This window comes from Azolla caroliniana, unplaced genomic scaffold (genome assembly GCF_043228905.1).
Source record: "Azolla caroliniana isolate FFs.n. ecotype wild unplaced genomic scaffold, voAzoCaro1.0.p SCAF_16, whole genome shotgun sequence".
Taxonomy (NCBI): domain Eukaryota; kingdom Viridiplantae; phylum Streptophyta; class Polypodiopsida; order Salviniales; family Salviniaceae; genus Azolla; species Azolla caroliniana.
In genome coordinates, this window is record NW_028230451.1 from 3,405,884 (window position 1) to 3,429,953 (window position 24,070).

Here is a 24,070-nt window from a genome sequence, read left to right on the forward strand (position 1 = left end):
ACTTTATGTTCACCTTAAACTTCCATGAGGTCATTGAGATTAAGCAAGACATCAACATGTCATGTCATTTGCAAAATTGCTGAGAAAAGCAAGAATAGAGATCCAAAAATTTCTTGATAATTTTGTAAAGATATGTGAAGGAGTCACTCGTTAGTGAATTTCTTGAGGTTTGGATAGACCAATATTAGTAGTCGAGAGGACAAAGGAAGCATTAGAACAATGTTGTCAACTTGTCCATGGTTGGAATATGTTGGTTCAATGGTATGGATGATCGGATCCAAAGGAAATGATGGATTATAGCCCAAATCATTGAATTATTAAATCAACACTTTTGAAGAAATGAATATAAAAGCAAGTCATTGAGTCAAGAGTGAGCTGAAAAACTAATCAACACAACATCAATGAAGCATGTAGTTTGTTGTCCAAAATTGAATTATATTTTGATGATTGATATCTTACGAAGTTGGACATTCAAACATCTCTCCATGATAGAATACTTCGCTTAAAAAGAAGGTACATATTTAAAGGTAATCATTTTGGGGCTTTGTGCACTCAAAAGGATGTGTCCCACATGCATAGCAAGGAGTCAATAACTAGATTAACATTATCTACTTAGTGGATAAATGGTTTCATCAAGAATGGCTATGTAATATAAAGTAAACAATATAGAATACGAACAGATATTAAGAACAGAAGTAATTAGGATCTTGGAATCTCAAATTGTTAAAGCTATATAAGGATGTGCCACACATGCAAGTTGTGGTCAAGTAATAAACAAATAGCTATGATTAAGGTTCTCAACAAATCTATGGACAATGTGAGTTGGTGGTTTATCTATATCGCAACGTTAATGATGTTCTTGCAAGTTTTTAATGAAATTATGCATCATATTAGCATTGCACATTCTTTGTTCTTCGTTGTTTCCATCTTTGAAGTCTAAATTAAAATCAATGGCATGCGTAGTTTAATGCACATGCATCATTTGGTTCAACTAAAACTTATAATATTTAAGTGGTTTGCTTGTCAATTATGAATGTCATTCCTACATGAATTGAATGTGCCAAACATGAACCCAACCTACATAATTTGAATTTGAAGGGAATTCATAGGAAGAAATACACATTATATTGATAGGAACAAATGTTAGGTGCGATGGGAGTTTTTTCGTAACTAATAAACCCTCCTATACGTTAAGTACCCTCAAATATAGATGTTTTTGAAATTTGAAATTTGATGCGTACTTTTTGGGGTACTTTTGATGGCATTTCAAGGTCTCCTTTCTTGGCTTGGTGCTATGCTAGTTTTTATGAATGCTATTACCTCATTCTTTAGTTACATATTAAGATTAAATTCCAATACAACATACAAATATATTAAGATTAAATTTCATAAGATAAAAATATCCTCGCATTTTACCCTACATCTTCCATGGTTTGTACGTGATCATATAACTTTTCAAATTTTGGGATTTCACTAGACATATCTCCTCTTCATGTCCTTTCATATATGAACTACTCATATCCGTTCATATCTTACTTATGACATTCCAATATGTGTGTATCTTCTCTATAGTCTTTTAAATAATTCACTGCTATACAAAATGTTCATCCAATAACCAAGTGGATTCACTAATCCTATCGATAATGGTAAATGTGTCATGCATTGTCTCTGCATAAGTTTATTTGGGCTACATAAGTTGTGACGTAATATGAAGTTTTGCTTTGAAGCTCTGGCATGATTGTCATTACATTCCTAATATTCAATGGAACAATGATGTTATTTTGTTTTCATAAACATGGATTCCTTAAGCAAACTAGCAAGATCGTAATTTCTATTTGGCATAGATGATTGAATGAGACAAAAATTGGCGATTGTTTTGAATGTAAAAATAGAGATGAAACTACCTTCCCAATAGAAATGTTTAGATTTGTGAACACATGTGAGTACGGAAAGTTTTATTTGACTTCATGCAATGATGTATAAAGTTCTTGACAAGCACACGATGAATTTTTGGAGATATTTTCTTGTTGATTGCCTTTCAAACATATATTGTTCATGACATGCTTGTGAGTTAGTCGACTTCACAATGGTAAGTTTAGAGGTTGGAAAACGCCCTAGCGAATGACATTTGAAAACATGCAAAAATCAAGGCAACTGAAGTTGTCTCTATGTGTGGCCATCACAAGCTTCACTGGTATGAAATTAGGTTTGAATCTATTTTAAAACATTGTCATCTTTATAATCTTGTTCTTGCTACCCTCCCTCCCCCTTCCCCCTTCTTTTTCAATTGCAATGAAACCCATAGATGTTATGATGCCATGATGGCGAAGGATAAATTAATACTCTTATTAGTGCTTTTCCATAACACTGCTTGTCTTGCTAAGGTTGTAAGGTATTTGCAACTTCTTTGACAAGAAAGAATTAGAATCTTTTTAAAAACAAAAAGGTTGTTGCCTCTCTATCAAATTCTTATTCTTACCCACCCACCTAATATCTTTCTCTTTACCTACCTACCTTTCTATCTCTCTATCTATCTATTTTCCCACTTGTCCATCTTTTGACCGCGAGAGTACCTTCTTTTTTGCTGGCATTCCATTCTTCTCGCGTCTTTACTCCATTCACAACAACTAAATCCCATCTATTTGTTTACTTTACCTCTACATGAATAGCTAATATTACTTGCCGCATGCATAAATAATTGGCATATCCCAATCATCTTGCAAAACACCTACTAGCTAATCAATACACACTTACATATTTGCAATTGGAATGCCCATTGTTGTCTTCAAATCTCTTATTAGTTTTAATGTTCATAAAACCTACAATTTGATGGATGTGAACTTTGTGAAACCATCACCTTAAATCTTCATGGGAATGTGAGAAGAAGAGATATTCGCCCTAGTGTGCTTGTAAGAAACTGAGGTGCACAAATTGGACATACAAGAAAACACATTTAGTATAGCACCGTTGTCAAGGCTTTAGAAACATTGTCCTATCCCAAGCCACATTACTTGGATTACAAAGTGTAAAGTAATACATTTGAATACGATTTCTTTTTCGGATCGTGAATTTACACTAAAAAAACAAATTGAATGCTAAAAGAATGAACTAAAGCCTATGAAAAGTAACCCGTCACTTGAGGAGCAGAGGGGGCATGAAATGTAGACCTAACACGTGGGTTTAATAGAAGGGATTCTTAAAATCCATACTTTACAGGTTATTTTACATGCACAATGTACCATTTAAACGGATAGTCACGTATTGAACAGAGAAATGGGTCTATTTTATTGTTGAAACTACAAACAACATGATTTTTAAATAGCTCTTGAATGCACATGATATAGATAGCATATGGACATTGAACATCCTACTCCCCCTAGAAGAAACCGTTGATTCATTAGAAAAGTAGCACCTCTTTTTTCATTTATTTTCACTCGGTATGATTTTCCATTTTAAAGAAAATATGTATGCAAGTATTGAAACCTTAGGACCTCAGTAAATATTATTTAAAACATAGAAAGAGAGTCGACAAATCTTCGCCAAAGAAACGTGTGCCTCATAGATTCATTTATTGCCAAGTTGAATGATTAAGCATATCGTGCACAACCTAGTCATCATGGATCAAGGATATAAGATTAATCTTTAGGTGTCATAAGTCTAGGATTGTGATTGCATAAATATGTAAGATGACAAAATGACCCTACATAAGGACTCTATATGGTTCATGTGCCCTCAAAGTTTAAATGACTGCTACTGCCTTTTTCTTGATCTACCCAAATGATCATGATTAGTTCAAACGGTTAATAGTGACGCTAAAAAGAGCAATGTCTAAATACCTCCATCAAGCTATTTGTCTCTATTACCAATGTTAGATTTCAAAAGTGATCGAGTGTTATATAATTATGAAAAAATTGTTTTGGTTTTACTTAATTATCCAATTTTACAAAGAAATGGAAACACAACTTCCTTCTCAACCGAAAGTTAGACGTGACCTTTTGAGGTAGGTAGATTGAAGAGTTTTGGGGGTTTGAAAAATATTGGCAACCTTTTGTGTTAGGTAAATGTATAGGGTTAAGTATATTCATTAAAGGGCCCCTCCTTTCTGTAGATGAAAGGACATAAAGTAAGGCGATTGTAGCAATAACTTAAAGCTCAACATAGAGTTTCTTATAAGTGGACTCTTTTTCCAAACATTTAATAATTTACAATACCACGGTCATGTCGGAACTCCAATTACAAGCACATGCCTAAGAGAATGTGATGTCATATCAAAGTTATTTTTTATAATGATTCCTATAACCTTTTTATATAAATTCATTAACATTAGCCAAAGCATAATGGAGTACATGGTGTTGACTATCTTCAAGCAAAATATGCCTCTATGGTCTAGAAAGTGCCTTAGGTGCAAAATGGCAAATTAGAGAATGATGCATAATGAAGATATGCAAGACATGTCTTGAAGATATGTTGTTTGTGAAAGAGACCTTTGGGAGTAACATACGTAAAGTTTAGACAACTTATTACAAGGAAAATAATTTGTTTTCCTTCACACCAATGCTTTAACATAGAAGTGTGGTTGAATTTCCTACGGGGGTGTGTGTGTGTGTGTGTGTGTGTGAGAGAGAGAGAGAGAGTAACAATCGGCAACGGTTCAGTTTGATTCGAGAGGGTCCAAACCGAACCGTTTAATTTTTTTGAAACCCAACCAAACCAAACCACGAAACCGCTAAACATTTTTGAAACCATTAAACCGTAAAAACTGTGGTTTCGTGGTTCAGTTTCGGTTTTCAACATAGGTCAAATTTTTAATTTTTAATTTTTTAAAATTTATAAAATTTCATTATTTAGAATTTTTAAAATTTTTAAGATGTTCCTAAAATGTGAGAATAAGGTGCAAAAATGAAAAAATTGTTTAAAAACAATTTTAAAAAAATTTTAAAAAATTTTAAAAATTTTAAAAAATAAAAACCATTAAACCCTTTAAACCGCGGTTTTTTACTATTGAAACCAAACCTGAACTTGAACCCAACCAAACCGTTGAAATCGTTAAGCCGTTAAAGCGCGGTTTCATGGTTCGGTTCCGTTCAAACCATTGCCGATTGTTAAGAGAGAGAGAGAGAGAGAAAGAGAGATCAATTTTGTTATCACCCCAAAGGTTCAAACAAGAATTGTGGAACCAAAATTGAACATTTTTACATAGTTTATGTGGAACCAAGTGATGATCCTTGATGTTCAAGAATTTTACTCATAGACAATGCAATAGAGAGTGCACATTGTGATTGTGAGGTGAATGTGTGTGGGTAGTAGACTAGATTGACACGTGTGAAAAGTAAAGCCAAATATAATTGAATGGAGCACATTGTATGAAAATGTAATCATTTCCACACTTGTTCAAGGCAAAAAAATGCATAATTGATTAATCTTCTCACTTGTTCTCCAAAGCACATTTCATTAGAGAGTGCACATTTTGATCGTGGGAGGAATGTGTGTAGGAAGTAGATCATATTGACAATATATGGAAAGAAAACCTCAATTTGTGTGTAGGGAGTGGAATATGTGTAGAAGGACCAAATTGACATGTACGGAAAGCAAGCCCAAGGGCCAAATCTAGTCAAATGTAGTGCATTCGTATCAAAATGTGGTACTCCAACTCCCACACTTGTTCAAGGCAAAATATGCATAAATAATGAGTCTTCTTCCTTGTGGGACGAATGTGTGTAGGGAGTGGACCATATTCATAATATATGGAAAGAAAACCCAACTTTGTGTGTAGGGAGTGGAATGTGCATAGAGAGTGGACTAGATTGACATATGTGGAAAGCAAACATAAATCTAGTCAATGTCGCACATTTTGATTGTGGGAGGAATGTGTGTAGTGAGTGGACCATATTGATAATATGTGGAAAGCAAACCCGATTTTGTGTATAGGGAGTGGAATGTGTGTAGAGAGTGGTTTGGATTGACATAAGTGGAAGGCAAATCTAAATCCAGTAAAAAAACGTCCCACATTTTACAAAGTGTGAGACTTTGACTCCCATACTTGTTACGGTCAAAATATCCATAAATAATGAGTCTTCTCACTTGTGCCCCAAAGTACATTGCAATAGAGAGTGCACATTTTGATTGTGGGAGGGATGTGTGTACAGAGTGGACCATATTGACAATATATGGAAAGCAAACTCAACTTTGGTTGAATCCATTGCATTGTATCAAGTGTAAGATTGTAACTTCCACGTATGTTTATGGTAAAATATGCATAGATGACGAGTTTTCTCACACGAGCTCCAAAGCTCCGTTTCACATGAAGGAGAATGCTACCTAATTCATAGCAAAGTAATAGTGAGGATGACAAACAATGGCATGGGCTCTAGCATGTATAATTGAGTGTAATTTCCCTATTCCAAGAAGAATATAATGTGTAATAGAATGTGTGAAACATGAGCCTCTACATAATTCTGAGATTGCGATACATGATTTGAGAGATGGATAGATATCTTTTTAATGTCCACGGGAGACTAATTGTGATATATGAGACCTTATGTTCAACCACTACATTTTGTTATAGCATCTAGTAAATCAGCATAAAAGTGAGTTTTGAAACCATGTATATGGGAAATATACTTTGCCACTACTTGGTAAAACCTTATCCATAGAAATTAAAAAGCATAAAGTGAATGTACCACTTAATGAGGTTGTCTAGATAATTTACTCACTCAATTTCTATATTCCACAATAACATGTAGTAAATCAATACAATTAGTGAGATATATAGATAGATTTTATTATTGTCCTTGGAGATCAAATATGTTAAATGGAACGAAGGTAGAATGTTGCATAAAGTCTATGTGGTGTTTACATGTAACTATTGGTATTTAAGAGTTTACTACTGAAAGTTGCAATTGATCATCCACATGGTGGCCGAGAGAGAAATAAGTGTATGTGTATGTGCAGGCTCAAAACTCTAAGAAAAGAGAGCTCTAATGTGATCATGGAAATAGATTATGACTAAAACTTGCAAACTTGTTCATAAACCAAAGCGAACCATTCCATGTAGTTCTATGGAATGGGTAAATTAATGCTACACTAAAAAATTATATCATTGGCATTGCAACTTTAAGTACATGGCAACTTGGAGAGAAATTTGTGTATGTCTAGGTTGAAAATATGGGGAAAGTGAGCTTGTATGTGTTCCAATGTGAAGCATTGCAATATCTTGTAATATTTAGATTCGTGAGCTTGCTTAAGCAAAACATGTATAATAGTTTAATCTCCTCTTTGCTACCCCAGTGTCATGTTTCACATTGGAAAGAATTTGGCGAAGTCTTACAGAAGTAAGGGTGTGGATTGCATGTTTGTGACAATGAGTTGTTCAATATTTTTGCTTTGGTTAGCTACTAGAAATTAGTTTCTTTAATAGCAAGCTATGCATATGGTAGTAATTCATTGTGGAAAGGTGGGAAGTGTTGTAGTATCAACGCACTTGAACCCTCAAAAGATTTAGGCTCACTCATTCCCAAGCACATTCATACACTCACACAAGATTAACAAAGTAGACTATACAACTTATCTCACTCTCTCATATGTGGAATAGGGTGTTGCGCCTTTCAATACTTTTGGACTCTCATAGGTTTGGCTAAATGTGGGCCTTTTTGTTTCTTTAACTATCTTCCTTCACTTTCTCTTTACTTGAGTGTGAGTATAAATCACTACTTTGTATGGATTGTAGGTGTCCACCAAAAAGTGCATATATTGCATTCGTCCTTACCACATGCTCTCTAATCTTCCTTGTACCCGATTATTTCATCATTTTCTTCGAGTTACCCCTTCTCCTTTGATTTCCTCACATCTTACATATTTAATTGAGCATATGGTCGTAAATAACATATATTAGGATGACTAGTACCTCGGAATAGGTAACACAATCATCGAAGCCTAGCCCACACCACTAGTGTCTCACGACTTCAGCCTTCAACGTAATGTATTTTATGAAGGTAGATAATTCTCGTATTTATACTTCTTCCTAGGCCCCTTGAATAGATGTGCTTTTCTAAAACACTCTCCATCCATTGCTTGTCAAGATCATGATAATGGATGCCCCTATCATTCCTTCTAACCAATCACATTAGTCCCTTTCTAACATTAGTGAACATACCCTTCCTTATGTTTGGTAAATATCAATGACCTACCCCCACATACATTATGTGTGCATAACGAAGCAAATGTTATTGCATGTGAGTGAATTATTTCTTAAATGACAACTTCCATAAGATAACACAAAGAGCAAGCAAGCAAGCAATGTTGATTATTAACCTTCACACTTCTATATCATGTAGGATCAAGTATATAAGCATAAGAGATAAGTTAAAATCAACACTAGATACAAGTAAGGGCATGGTTTTTATAAATCATACTATACTTGCTTCACATTTAAGTTTGAACCAATGGATCATGATGGTGGAGTTAATGGGTCTTAGGATATCTAGAGTGTTGACTTCTTTCCATACAAGGCATCTCCAATCCATTCATTGCAACTGCGAACTTAGGCACGCACATGACACAAGGAGTGTGTGGTTAAGCTTAGTATTTGCACAACCATGGGGTTGTGGATGCCATTCTTGTAGGGTAGAATTGAAGCTTTCCTAATAGAAGTTCTTCGCAAGTTGCAACATTAGTTTAATGTTTAATATTACATATGCTAATTTATTGCTTTGAAACTCAAGGTTGGGGGTTCAGGTATGCCGTATTGTGTAATGGGTTTGGTATTGCATTTATTACAAAATTTCTTCATAAATTTGGTTTGGAATGAAGCAAATGAAATATTTGCCCTAAAATATAGCTATAGAAAATTGAAGTTGGCACTTTTATCATGTACAAAGAGTGAAAATGATATTATCACTCTTCAAGGTACAATGCTAACGAACATAGGAAGATGATAAAGTTAGAATATACAAGATATTCTTTCCATAATGAATGGAAGTAGATAAGGATTATTCCCTTCCTCGATCTCATTCAAACAAAGGCTTGATGACAAATCCCCAAAAACTATTATTCTCACCGCATGGTAAGTTTTAAGCCCACTTAATGTTGAAAATTGTGGTTATTATTTTTGAAAACACATTATTTTATATAGGAACAAGAATTGTAGCAAATAAACAGAACATCAATTACTTTTTTATACGCAATGTATAACAAAGCAAGACATGTATTTTCACTGGTCCTACTTTTCAACAAATGTCAAATGAATTCATACAAAATGATATCACGAGTTATATGATATACTATAAACTTGTACTAAATGTTATCCTCCAAAATGATCTGCTTTTCTTCCAACTCTCCTTACATGTTATATCATACTACATATTCAAAGTAAACAAGTGGAGGTTATGGTTTAAGTAGTGTTAATCAAGTAAATTGTTTTCATGTCATAAAAATGCCTTGATGTTTAGGCAATAAACTAGTATGCAATGAAGTACCCCCTACTGATTTTGCCAATTTCATGCTAATTTTTACATTAACAATCATGAATTTATTCTCTTCATATTTGTGTTCATAATGTTAATGTCATACAAGGTCGTCTTACTATAGTTATAAAAACGATTTGCATAATATTATGCTAGCTTTAATCGTCAATAATATTTATTTAGCAATTGATAGGGAACATTTACTAAACACTTTGTTCTGCCAAAATTTTACGTAAGTCTACTTCGCTTCATTCAACACTTGCTCATTGGTTTCCTTCATTTGGCCTTCTTATTCAACAATATTTGCTTCCTTCACTATCCACAAATGTGTTCATTATTCTTCAACTAAATGTGCAAAACCCTTTTTAGCTAACCCCAACAAGCAATTCAAAATCTTGATGTTTAACTTTAAAAGTTTAGTATCTCTCTTGTTGGCTTGATGGTTCTCACAGTAACATCAAAAGTCATGAAATGGAGGGAACCAAAGTTTGATCCTTGCCATGGGCTAGGCCTCATCTCATACATTGGAATTGGTCCTTTTTGGATATTAAAAATTTTCCACTAAATTTGTTCTTCAGAATTTCTCTCTTTTCCTAATCCCACGCAATGGAGAATATATATAGTTTGGCACATTTGAACTTGGCATGTCTACTCCACAACATAAAGCATGGGATTCCACTCTTGAGTGCTAAATGTTGTGATGAGGTCCACAAACTTCAAGAATACAACTTATTGCCAACGCTTCTTTGAATTTTACCAACACTATGTCATTCATCTACTCTTGAAGATGCTTTATCTTCATGATAAACACCTTTGACTACTCCCTTCCATGATTTGCTTCATAACTAACTAAGTTTCTTGGTTTCACTTTCCACATCTAATATTGATTTTGCATGATTCTCCAAACATTTATTTTCCATGGATACATTTGAAATTAACATAAACCTTGAATGGATTATAGCTCTCACCATTTAAAACATGATGTTTGGATTTTGCCTTGTCTATCCCTTCACATTCATTGGATTGGGAGGGACAATACAATCATGTTCTTCGGATCCAAAGTGTCCATGATTTCTTAAAAACTATGAGAGTGGTGTATAGATGATTGTAAGAATCTCAAAATGGGCTCATCTTGCTCTTTGGGAAATTGTAATATGAAATTAGTAGTTTGTCATGACTAATTGGATCCACCGATTGGTTCGCTTCCTCTTCACAATATCATTTGTGTCACTTGCCTAAGCACAAACTATCCTTCGCTTAATCATCCTTATCCCTACTCAAGTCTCTCTTCCAATCTTTTCTATTGTACTTGTGTGCATAACTTCTATAGGTCCACTACATGTGGATAGGATCGATGTGAATCCATTCGAATGATATGGAGGGTAGAAATGGGATTAATAAGTATCATATAGAAAGTTTCTTAAGCACAATTACAATCGGGGGATGATACAACAAATATGCAAGCTCACCATGTTCTTGAGAGAGGAGATACAAATATGTATACCAATGGCTTGACGCGCGTTGACAACCATAGTTCAGTCGAGTAAGATTGTCCTTACACATAGCCTTATGAATCCTAACAATTTTGTTCACTTGATGTCAATATTTCAACCACCCACTATATTGGCCACATTCAAGAGGTTTGTTGGTGAGGTTAACCCCAGTAAGCCATTGTTATCGCTTTTTTTTTTACCAGAAAAACACTACTTCACATTAGTTAGCAAATAGAATACAATAAAGTTAAATCGAATCCACAATGAGATCAATATATACAACACGAAAGACCAATTTCAAAACCAACAACAAAAAACCAGCAAAACTCACACGGCCCTTATCCCCAACAAAACTAAAATAAACCACAATTTACACCAATTGTACTTATCCCAACATACTTTTTTATGAGAAAGTTATCAAGGTAACACAACTATGATATATACCGTTCCTGTCATTTTGGGAAACAATGTCTACTAACTTTTTTTATGGACACTCTGTTACTACAAATTTTGGTGGTATAGGTTACATTGCATGCTCGGTTGCAGTCTAGGAGGAGTAGACCATAAAATTTTTGGAGATATGGTGTACAAATAAGTGTAGTTCTTGTATATACACATCAAATTGGCTATGATGTGGGCACAATGGAGTCAATTGGTATACTCCTTTATCCAACACAACTTTTGTATTTTTTGTGATTTTATAATACCAAGGCATATCTCTTTTCAAAAAAAAGAAAGAACACAACTACTATAACCCACTTGTGCTCCAACTATACTTATTGTGAACTTTATATCAATGAGTTCAATGGTGCACGACCTTAAACTAAGATGATGAAGAGTGGAACATTCAAACTGGTAGTGTAAAGCTCAACATCATTGCATGGTAGTGTTGAAATGCACATACTACATTATCTTGCTTTTTGATTTTAGGATTTCGATATGGTAACCTTACGAATGTAGAATGTGTCATTTAGATCCTTGTATAATGGAAAAACTCGCATGATCTGTTTTGACATGTACTACCTTTTCCATACCTTACATTGGGCATGTTTTTAATATATTGCATTCACTTGTAAGAACATTGCTCCATGCTAATGTTTATTAGTCAACCTAAAATGGACAACCCAAATCAATCAATAAAATTATTTAAATACCCAGTATCACATAGGCTCCATGTACTAGACATTTCTCAATGGTTTTGATTGCCCTCTTTTTAAATATGGATTTGTTGTAAAATTGAATCTTAAAACCATCTAAAGATCTAAATATCAGTGCAACAACTTGATAAAAAATAGGAAATAGCATATAGGTTAAAATGATAACTCTCTAACACAATACCTATCTCATGACTTGACAAGAACAACAATCCTATTTATCAACGAAATTGACGACCAATGATCATTTAAGATTGTCAAGACACCAAAAAGAGTGCAATGAACTTTATAGAATAGTAAACATCTAATGACATTCCAAGGTTCATATTTGAACTTAGTTGAAATTTGGTTGGGTTCAACTTTCCCCGAACTAAGATAATCATTATTGTTGACCACACATTCGACTAATAGCAACCCCTAAATTCATAAAATTGTATCATATTATTCCTAATTGTGTAGTCTACCTTATCTTACCATGACACATTGATAAGATCCACAACGACCAGGAAACCGAAGAAAGTATTAAGGTGCAACGGATGATGACATTTAAAACTATATATTTGTCTTTGTTGTCTCTTAAGTATATAATGTCCATAGGCCCAATTAGGGTGACGCTCCATTGGCAAATTTGGCTAACTTATCAAATGTGGGAAATGATCCACACACTCACATCTAGAGTGCAACGTGCATGAATGCTCATTAATAACAAATTGTATGTGTGATGATGCCAAAATTGACATTTTGTCGACACAATAAACAACTAAGGTCAAAAACCTGGATTGGATAAATATATAAAGTGTATAATTTGAAAAGTACATTCCTCTAGAAAATTTCATTTAAACATTTAAGTTTCGAGCTCCACGAGTTTTCACTATCATATGCATGTAATATGGTTTCATTGTTGAATTGAATAGCACCTGAGGATCACACTTCAAAAAAACGAATAAACTCGTAATCATTCATGTGCAACAACAAAAAGTTTGCTCTGATTCAATGACTATTATTGAAAGAAGTCTAATGCATGCTATCATTTTGCTACATTTTCAAGTGTATATTTGAAAAGCTGATTGAGTTGAAACAATTCGCATGTGAGCATGTGTACATCAAGTTATCGAAAGACGAGAAGGATTTAGCCATGACTAGAGGAGCTTGATCATGCAAAAAATGAAATGATTGTTAAACACATGTTTGGAAATAGCACATGCTCGTGAATGACAATCAAGCGTAAAATATGGTTTGGTGCAATATGATAGAAAATATATACATATGCCACGTATATTCAATTAATCTAGCCATTTTCCTAAGGTAACCTACAGAAAATTTTGGAGAAAATCTTGTCTTTGTTTTTCTCCAACACGGATAGAAAACCAGAGGTTATACGAACTTGTTCACGTTACCGAGGGAAAGTATATCATAGAAGATACCCGAAAAGTGCACTATGTGGTCCTCACAATGATACTATGAACCTTATGCCCAATAAATAATATACATCATATACATATGTGCAAAATGCAAGTGTTGTCTCGTAAACTATTTTGAATCCTAACAACTTCCATCATAATAAGGGCACCATACATTTAGAGGATATAATATTTTCGATTGTTTGGTGCTGAGAAAAGAAACGCATGCTTCAACATCATGATTCGCTAATACCACACGCAAAGTTTAGAAAGTGACAAGTACTTGACATTGTTATGTACATCTCATTGTCATGTTGACACGTCATTCTCGATGAGCGAATATTTTTTATGCACCTTGATTAGACATGTAATGTTCTCTTAATGAGTACATGATTATTTACTACTTTTATATCATGCCATAGTCCTTCAAAAGAGCAAGAAACGCGTGTAGGAGAGGGAGGGAGAGGAGGGAGAATAACATGCGAAAGAAGAGGTCACATTTTCATTTTTTTTATAGTTAGTTGCTCATGCAAACCGAACCTTGTGAAGGAAAAGAGGGGACAAGTAGATTGGCATCTGCTCAGGAAGTTTGGACTCAAATATTTTTCGTCGAAATAAGTAGTTTCGCATAACCAAAGAGGGCCACTGTAATTTATAAATCGCGATCATGTGCTACTTTTAACCATAGCCTTAATGGCCCAACTTTAGAAAAACAATAAAAGGATTCTCTTCAACACCTTTAACAAGTTGGAAAGTTGATCAAGTATGTTCATATGTATGTCTAGGGATTATGCATGTGGACTATTTTTTGCTCTTCAAAGGCAAACAAACTTGTATGAGGCATTGGACAGACAAAATTTTACGAGGATTTCATACAAGCCTAGAAAACTCTTGTTGAATTTGTATAACATACATACATACATGTAGATAAAGAATGTGGAAAATTTACTGCTCTTCGAAGGCAAACAAACTCATATGATAATTTCATACAAGCCGAGAAAACTCTTGTTGAATTTGTATTACATACATACATACCTACATACAAATATATAAATGTGCCTTTACGGCATGCATATGCGACAACTGTTGAGGAAGTTACATAAAAGATGACGTCGGTGTGTTACATATATTGGGGGCATCGAAATATTTGTATTGATTGCTTTGATTATTGTTGACAAGCTTGTAATATAAATAATCTTTCTTTTTGTAAAACAAAGCCACCACCATGTAATAATGTTGAACTCATAACATCACTTTTATTAAATTTTTATAGCGTTGTTACGTGAAACAGTGTTTGTGCATTTTGAAAGTGAATTCAAAGGGTAAGTTGAAAAAAATATGTGTCTCATTGTGTAAAAAAATCCAGGCCCATTGTTTAGAATCGTCATTTTTTGAACAAATTCATTGTTTTGGGTTTGTTACTCCACTAAAAAAATAGAATGGTGAACTAGAACAATGTGAAAGAGGATGCAATAGCAACAAAGTTATTGCATTCCTCTCTCTCTCTTTAATGCGTAAGCTACATAGCTTTTACCTATCTCACCAATCAAATCATCGAACCCTGGTGGTTGTCATGGTAGGGTGTGCAATCAATTTACAAGGAAAAGGATCATTGATTTCTTGGTGGCCAATAGAAAGGGAAAGAGACGAACATTGTGCGAGTGTGTGTTCTGGGAGACGAGGCTCGTGGGAGTGGCAGCGAGAGGAGAAGTCACGATCAAATTCCTAGGCTAAAGAGTACATATGACATGTATCACGAACAAGAGCTTGGAGATAAAATAAAGTGTTTTTCCGAAAAACACTTACTTCGCATAGTAATCATAATTATGACAATCATGAAGGACCAACGAAAAAGCAACACGAAACACAACCACCATCCGCCTACTTTGTTTCTTCTTCTTCCCACAAAAGAAAGAGAGAGGCGGAATGCACTCTCTCTCTCTCTCTCACACACACACACATCGATTCCATAGTTTCAATGTCTCTTTTTATTTCTTGCTTTCAAGCACTTTCTATCCTCTCTTTTTAATTGCCTTTCATTCTACACATATCACCTTCCCTTCTGACATCCCCACCCCTACCCTTAATTCTCTCTGACTCGGGTGAGCCGTCAGCCCCCCCAAGGTTTGAGTTTCATAACATTTCCTTCTTACAACTTACACATATCTCGAGCCTCGAAAATATTGTATGGGTGTACTCCAAATGACGAGGAGGGTAAGGACAAAATACATGCACGCACGCAAACAATCTATCTCTAAAGTTGAAATGAACATCTCATATCACAGGCATTGGTGATACAACATTCGATGATAGTACATGATGATAAAATGCCATAGTGATAGAGCTTACAATAACAGAACATGACAAGGATGTCCTTAAAAAAATGTTTTTTGGGTAGGAGAGCAGCTAGCACTAGTGGTAGTGACAACATAAAGGAAGCAAAGCCTTTAGGAACAACCAAAATAGGAATTGCAATATGTGTGTATGTGTTTTTTTTTGGGGGGGGGGGATTAAGAGAGGTAGGAAAAAGTGAATGAAGTTGTATTAGTGCCTAAAGATAACACAGACAAAGGTAGAAGACAACATTGGGAAACATCACTAAATGTAGCTCAATTTGTCCGAATGGAACGGAGACAGGAAGGATCGTGCATTCTAAACCATTTAGTAAAAGCAGGGTCCACATCAGAGTACAATCTGAACAGGGCCCCGGGTGCAGGTAAAAGGAATGAAAAGAAGAAAGAAAAAGAGCTCAAGTTTTTACCGCGAGGGGTGTGTGTATAATAGAGCCAAGAGACAATACAAGCGAAACAAGTGTCGGCGCTTGTACGATTTAAAGCCTTAGAGGGGTTCGTGGGTTCCTCTTGGAACTACTAAAAGTCTACTACTACTACTGCCACTAGTTACAACTTACTACTACTACTACCACCACCACTACTAATTACTACTACTACTACTAATTACTACTACTACTACCACTAGTTACAACTTACTAAAACTACTACTACTACTAGTTATTACTACTACTACTACTAATTATTACTAATACTACTACTATTATACCACTAGAGTAGAAACCAAACCTCTTAATATGCCACCACCACACAAGAGCACCAAAAGTAGTAGTAGTAGTAGACTAAGGTAGTAATGTAAAAACGTAAGGTTAGGACTAGTATGTGTAGAAACTAACCTCCATTTGTATGTACATGATGGGGCACCCACCACATAAAGAGCCCGAGAAAAGATAGAAGGAATAGTAAACTCTGCTTTGAGCTTTGGTGGGCATTTCATTGGCTTTGGGCATTGAGCTACAGGGACACAGATAGAGATAGAGATAGAGAGAGAGAGAGAGAGCGAGAGAGAGAGAAGAGGAACAGAGGAGAAGAGCTCTCTAGATAGCTATGGAAGCTTCATAACCCCACGATAAGTCAGAGAGACAAAGAGAGACAGAGGAGGGATAGAGAGAGAGAGAGATAAGGAGACAGCTTCTTTTGTTTTGCTCTTTAAGACATATACATATATATGCTGAGATTTGTTGTGGGTTTTCCCTTTCTTCTCTCTTTCTCTCTCTCTCTCTCTCTCCCCCGCCCCCTGTCTCACTCCCTGCAAAAAACCCAAATTCTTAAAGAGTTTCTTTTCTTTTCTTTTGCCTGATGATGGTGATGAAGAGGTGGAGCAGAACCATGATGATTATGATGTTCTGCTAATCCAAACAGGTAACCCATTTTACCCATACCTCACTTTCTCAAACACACCTTATGGATCACCTCTGTTCCTTATGATCAATCTCTTCGTTCCTTACTATCAACCTCTCTGATCCTTCTGATTAAGCTCTTTTTCTTCCAGACATGACATCCACTACTATGCAATAGAAATTTCACCATATCTCACATTCTCTAAGCAATACATATTCATATATAAGCTCTGTTTTCTTTAGGCTTAAAAATTGGCATGCGGATTTCACCTTGTAAATCAAAGCTCTCTCTTCTTAGGGTTAATAACCACTAGAACTCAATTCAAAATTTCGTCTTATAATTAAGATAATACTTACGGTTAAGAATCCCAATTTTTGCCTCATAAATGAGGCCTATTTTTAGGGCAAGGAATTTCACGGCATAAGCTTCTACTTATGAATAAAAGCTCTGATTTTTTTATCTTAAAGAATCTCTACTACTGCCCAGATATAAATTTCACTCCATGAATAAGCTTTGGGTTTTTAGGGTTAGAAACTACAAACATAGCTCAAATTTCATGGTTTCATCAAAAGCTATGCCTTTCTGGGGTTGAAATCACTACTGTGCAACAGAAAGTCCTTCTGTATCACCTTCTAAGCTGTATTTCTAGTGTTAAAAAGCATTACACAATACAAAACGTGGCGAGGCCTTCAGTCTTTCTTGGGTTAAAACTTTGTTTTCTTAGGGTTACAATCACAGTACAATAGAAATTTTTGTAATATTGTTTCTTCTCCTAACCCTCTTGTTTGATTGACAGAACTTGTTTGATCTAATTCCATGCCTAAAATTTTATCTCTTACTATTCAAAATCCGTGACTAGTAGGATCGGTGGCTTTTTGATCGTGTATGTACATGTGGATCTGAGTTCTCAAGAGTACGGCTCATTTGGATCCATTATACTAGAATCATGAGCAATACTTCATTATATGATAATTGTGATTGAAAATCCATCATATGATAATTGTGGATGGTAATCACATAGGTTTATCTATATGCTCCAAAGAGTGGAGCTTCAATATTGCGAGTCACTGCACATTATATATATAAATATAAAAAAATAATATATATATTCTAGAAAATAACTATGTCTATGTATTTCATTTGTTAATGTTCCTCATGTGGGAACATTAACCCATCAATTTTGGCCAGTCCTTTTTCAAGGTATGCAATTTTTTACATTGAACTATTTATTTTGTATGGAGGGCATTGTATTTATTTTACTAAAAAATGCACGCAGAATTCATAACTGAGCAACTTGACTTACTTGGTATTTGGAATATTGAGAACATATTTGACACAGTTATCAATTATTAACTCTTGGAGATTGTCTCCTTGTAATTATTGACATTTCTAGGTATTGCACATGATTAAGCCTCATAATTGCAATGCCAAATTATTTTCTCAGTTTTGGCTTAATTGTTCTTGAAAGCATGCTAATTTCTTGATCCTCCGAGTGCTTGCAGTAATAAAAACTAGTTTCTATTTGAAAAATGTAAAAAACTCTCTATGCAGAGATATTATTTAAATTTCTGAAGTCCAGTCATTGTTTTATGTATAAACATAAAAAATTGATCAGCTATTCCAAGTCTAACCTCATATGAGTCATATCAATCCTTTTATAAGCATCTGTATTAAATGTGAGATGGACAGAGATAGATAGATAAAGATAAATCCATGAAATAAAAAACATGTATGTGTTCATTTTGACATATTCGCATTATGCTTACAGAGCTGATTGTATGCAGTGTACTTCAGTTATTGAAGCATGATGGTGACTTAACAAGGATGATGCATGGGTAGAAAAGAAGAAGAGGGGGTTCAATATGATGACAAGATGCCTATTAACATCCATATGAAGGAGTAAAAGGGTCCTATCATGCGAAGCCCCTACGACTATTGTTTTTTTGAAGCTTCTGTGTATGTGGTTCCAAAGGAACAACTTTAAAAGCTTTGATAATGGCAACTTACCTTCCGTCTGGTTCTAACGTGAAAGGGGATACTATGCAGACCCTCTATCTTATGAACCCTAGCTATACGGGATATCCCACCGATTCAACTAACCCGGGGAACATGGTCCTAGTCAGCACAGGAGCTTCAGCTCATGTTGGAAACTCTACTCAACATCAACAGTATGATGGATTTTCTCTTCCTCCTCACATGCCCCAGCCATCTCAAATGGCTGTGATGCCAAACAGACATAATATGGACCATCAAAATGCTCCGTCTTCAGAGACATTTTCGAGTGGCACCATTAGTCAAGGATATAGCTGGAATGGAGGAGGGAATGAGTTGATGTTTATACCTTCTAGCAATATGAGAGAAGATAATAATGCTTTAACAGCTAGGTTGACTGCAATACAACCCAATTCCAGTATGTCCCATATAGGTATAAGGAATCATCTTTCTCAAGCATCTTTCCAGGAGGAGCAACAGCATGGGCCTTTCATTCCTACTGGAGTTTCACTTGTAGAGAACAACATGCAAGTGCCTACAGGTCATGGCCATGGTCAGATTCTCTCTCTTTCTCTCTCCCCACAACCATCTTTGTTAAACCAATTGCAGACTTTCCCCATCCAACAACATTTGGAATTGGGTATAAATAATGATCATGATTTTGGTGATATGGGCACGGAGAACTATCCAGGGAAAGAGAGATTCCCTAACCAATGGACTGACGGAGGTTCAAATTCGTTGAGGGTGATTTCTCCTAATGTTCTAGTTTCCGGATATCAAAGCCATCATATCAGTACTTCAAACAATCGACAATTTGGTATGTTTCCTTCAACCTCCCCCAAGGCCGATATCTATGGTTCAAAGTTTCTCAAACCCGTGCAAGAATTGCTCAATGAGGTGGTGAGTATTGTAAGAGATGTGAAAACCAACTCTCCAAATCTGTCCAATAAATCGCAACCCTGGGCTCCACAAAGCTCTTATGGTAACACGTCTTTTCAAGAAAAACAAAACCCTGTGGAAATGAGTCGAAAAGATGGCAGTATTCCTATGACTACCTGGGCAAATGGAAAGGACATAGTTCCTGCTGTCTCCAACATACCCAATAATGCTGCTGGCATGCCACAGCAAAATGCTCAAAATGCTGAAAATGTAGTGGAACTAACGGCATCTGAAAGGCAAGAAATTCAATCGAAGAAAGCAAAGCTGATGACTGTACTTGATGAGGTAGGATTATGTTGGCAAAAATAGCAAAAGTGTCCTTAACGACTTGCTTGATATTCATCACACTAAGTTTTCAAAAATTACCGAGTATACCCTCTATTGTACAAGTTTACTATATTACCACTGAAAGGGGATATTCTGGTAAAATTTTGAGAACTTAGAGGGTATTCTAGTAAATATTCAAAAAGTTAGTTATTTTGATGTTTTGCCCTATTAAGTAATGCATCCCTTTTTTTTTGGTGCATATAAACTGATTGCCAAGTACATGTTAAAAATTCTTTTGCGTAAAAACGATCCTTTGTATATAGGTTGACCAAAGATATAGACAGTACCATCATCAAATGCAAATTGTTGTTACATCTTTTGAATCAACGGCTGGGGTTGGTGCGGCTCGAACGTATACAGAGCTAGCACTACAGACAATTTCAAAGCACTTCCGATGCCTCAAAGATGCAATAAGGGGTCAAATTCGAGTTGCATGTAAAGCTCTTGGTGAAGAAGACTCATTAGGACAACACGGGAGAGGAGACACATCAAGATTACGTTTCATTGACCAGCAATTACGCCAACAACGTGCACTACAACACCTAGGGATGATGCAACAACACCCTTGGCGACCACAGCGGGGTCTTCCTGAACGTTCAGTTTCAGTCCTTAGAGCTTGGTTATTTGAGCATTTCCTTCATCCGTAAGTCTCTTTTGCTTTACTTAATGCATTATGTGCTATGTTTGCTTAATGCATTTGGTCTCATATTTGTTCATTTGATTGTATCTCTATCGTGACTTGGGTTTTGATATGGCTCTTTCACCAGTATGCTAATCTCTCATTCTTGTATATTATCTTTGGTTATGACTCGGGCATTGAAATGTTCTGCTTTAAACATTTCCTCTATATTATTCTCTTATAGAGCTTGGTTACTAGGAACACTTCTTAATGCGCATGTTTTTTTTTGCTTCACTTATTCCTTGAAAGATCTACAATTGGCATCTTCTCATTCTTTTAAGCTTTCGACCCAGTTCTTTCCTATCATGACTCGGCTTGAAACAGTATCTGCTTTATTCTTATGCTATTTTCTCAACAAAGAGGAGATCTCTTCGTAGATGAATGCTTGAAGCTTTGATGCATTGATAAAATTTCGTTTGTTAACTGACTCAGGTATCCGAAGGATTCTGACAAAGTTCTTTTGGCAAGGCAGACTGGGCTCACTAGAAATCAGGTAAAACTACATGAAATCTGATTATTTTAAAGAGTTAATACAAGAGAACGGGCATAATCCGTCATGTTTTTGGGTATTTACTTGAATACTCCTGTCCAGTACAAAATCTTACTATTACAGAGGGCTATTCTTGTCAATATCCAAAAAACATTGGGGGAAGAATATATTTTGGTGTATTATTTCCCGACCACCAAAACAAAATACTGGAGTTTCTGTGAGTTTCTTTTGGTTTTGTTTTACTTGATGTTCTAGTAGTCAATATTTTGATACATGTAGGTGTCGAACTGGTTTATCAATGCACGAGTGCGTCTCTGGAAGCCTATGGTAGAGGAGATGTATGCAGAAGAGATGAGAGAGATGGAAGGATGTATAGAAGAGACCGATAGATCAGGTCAAGTTGAGAGAGAGAATAATGGTGATGGAGGAAGTAACATGATAGAGGATGTGCCAAACAACAAATCGTCGCTTCGAACCACATTTTTGACCGAACCCAAGAGTGAAGCTCTTCAGGACACAAATGATATTGCGACTGAACATGCCTCAGAGATTGTGCTCCGGAGTGATGCTTCAAAACCGACACCGGAAAGCTTCATATTCCATGAGAAGCAAAGCCTTGGTGATGGTCAAGGCGGAGCAAAGAAAGCAAGGAACAGCGCGGGGGTACAAGACTCATTCTCTCCGTTTGTGTCGCCCAACGTAATTAGTGGGAGCCTGGATTATAAAGCTGAGGAGCTGCACGTGATCCCGGAAGAAGAGAATGAAAGGCTCGAATCATATACAAGCATGTTTCAGTTGAGTGGATTAAATCGATACCCAAATGAAGCCATACCCACTAGTTATGCAACCACGTCCACACCAACATCATCTACTAGTACAATTAATAATAATAATAATAATAATAGCGTATCGCTAACTTTAGGCCTTCAACATAGTGAAGGGCTATCTTTGTCAGGGAGCCACCAGTCTTATATGCAAGGACATGGGCAGCTAAATACAGTGGGGAGACATGTGAATTCTTCGAGCTATTATGGCATGCATAATGGGCCGTGGCAATTACGAGGGTTCGACTCATCAGGCTAGATTTTTCTAACCCTAATATATTATGTACCATTACTAAAGACCTTACAAGAAGATTATGAGACTGTAACATTGTAGATTAAAGACACTCCCAAGGAATCAATCTACAATCACGCATTATACTTTGTAAAAGCTCTATATATATATGCATATATATCCTATCGAGTTCTAACCCTTGATACACGCTACTATCTTAACATAGTATCAAGGTTTAGTCCACATACATTTAACATTATATGCCATAGATTGAGATCCTAAATGTACCCTTAATTCTTTAAAAAGTATCTAGAGATATATTCCGATATTGGTTATCTCTATGTACGACCTTCCTTATATGTATTACCTCCCAAGTACCAATTTGTTTGTTATATAAAGAGTTGTAATAAATCAAGATGATGTAATCATAATTTGTTTCTTGCACCACCTACTTTTATACAACACTTTGATGAGGGGAACGCAAGTTATACATACCTAGGGCCAAATTGGGTATAATAGCCCAAGAATGTATGATGGGAATGATGGCATGAAGGGCTCCTAGGTTTCTCTTATTTCCTTCTAACCCTATGAAGAGCTTTTGTATATGGAAATTGAAGTTAAGGAACCTCAGCCCTTGGATGGACTTGTATGGCAATGGATTCATAAGTGAAGGGTAACTTTCTATTGCAATTATGTTATCTTGCAATTCTTTACATGGATGTAGCAAAGGTGGCAATTGAAGATTGTGTTAAATTATGCATTGGCAAGAAGAAAAGAAATGGATCCAACCTTGCCCCAACAACGGATCATTGAAGGAACACAACGATGAAAATATTAAGCTCGGATGAATCATTGTGGCAAGCTAAAGTGAAAATATTAGTCGTATTGAATGTTTTTGGCATTTAAAGGTTTAGTGACAACATGTCCTAGGTAGGTACAATGAATTTGCACATCATGGGGCTCAAACAACGTTCAAGAGTTTTTCACATGCTTTAAAGCTTCCTTGTTTTTCACATGGACTTGGTGGGTATGTTGTCATATGTACTTGCATGTCTTGCCATATCTTTGTTGTGTTGGCATATGGTTGTGGAAAGTGAAATCGTGAAGCCATATTTTTAGAACCTTGTTAATTGTTTGTGTGTTTGACCTTAGCCTAAAATTTTGACAACTTGTTGCAATGAACATACAATCAAACCCATTACCTTCGTCTTGAACCCACGAGTGCATGGTTGTAAAGTAAAAGAGAAATTATCTAGAAAAGGCTAGCTCATTAATGATAGACAATAATTTGTTCAACAAACAAACAAGTTTTGAACCAATCAAGGGAGAGCTCAAGGATTGACTATCTTCCATTTGGTATGTACAAAAATTAGGATCCTAATGTTTG

General features: G+C 35.6%; 1 protein-coding gene across 1 annotated transcript; it reads left to right on the forward strand.

The window, feature by feature from the left end:
* Positions 1–18,914: 18,914 nt before the first annotated feature.
* LOC147853624 (uncharacterized) lies at positions 18,915–23,127 on the forward strand. Its single transcript, XM_087331919.1, has 4 exons — positions 18,915–20,416; positions 20,722–21,101; positions 21,570–21,630; positions 21,907–23,127. Exons 1-4 carry the CDS (start codon positions 19,196–19,198, stop codon positions 22,708–22,710), a joined length of 2,466 nt encoding a protein of 821 aa, XP_087188045.1. The 5' UTR covers positions 18,915–19,195; the 3' UTR covers positions 22,711–23,127.
* The last annotated feature ends 943 nt before the right edge of the window (positions 23,128–24,070 follow it).

What these genes read in the sequence shown, in the direction of transcription:
- LOC147853624 (XM_087331919.1), top strand. Translation starts at nt 19,196, where the DNA reads ATGGCAACTTACCTTCCGTCTGGTTCTAACGTGAAAGGGGATACTATG. An exon ending in TTTGAGCATTTCCTTCATCC is followed by an intron (nt 21,102 to 21,569) that starts GTAAGTCTCTTT and finishes TAACTGACTCAG; the next exon opens with GTATCCGAAGGATTCTGACA. An exon ending in CTGGGCTCACTAGAAATCAG is followed by an intron (nt 21,631 to 21,906) that starts GTAAAACTACAT and finishes TGATACATGTAG; the next exon opens with GTGTCGAACTGGTTTATCAA.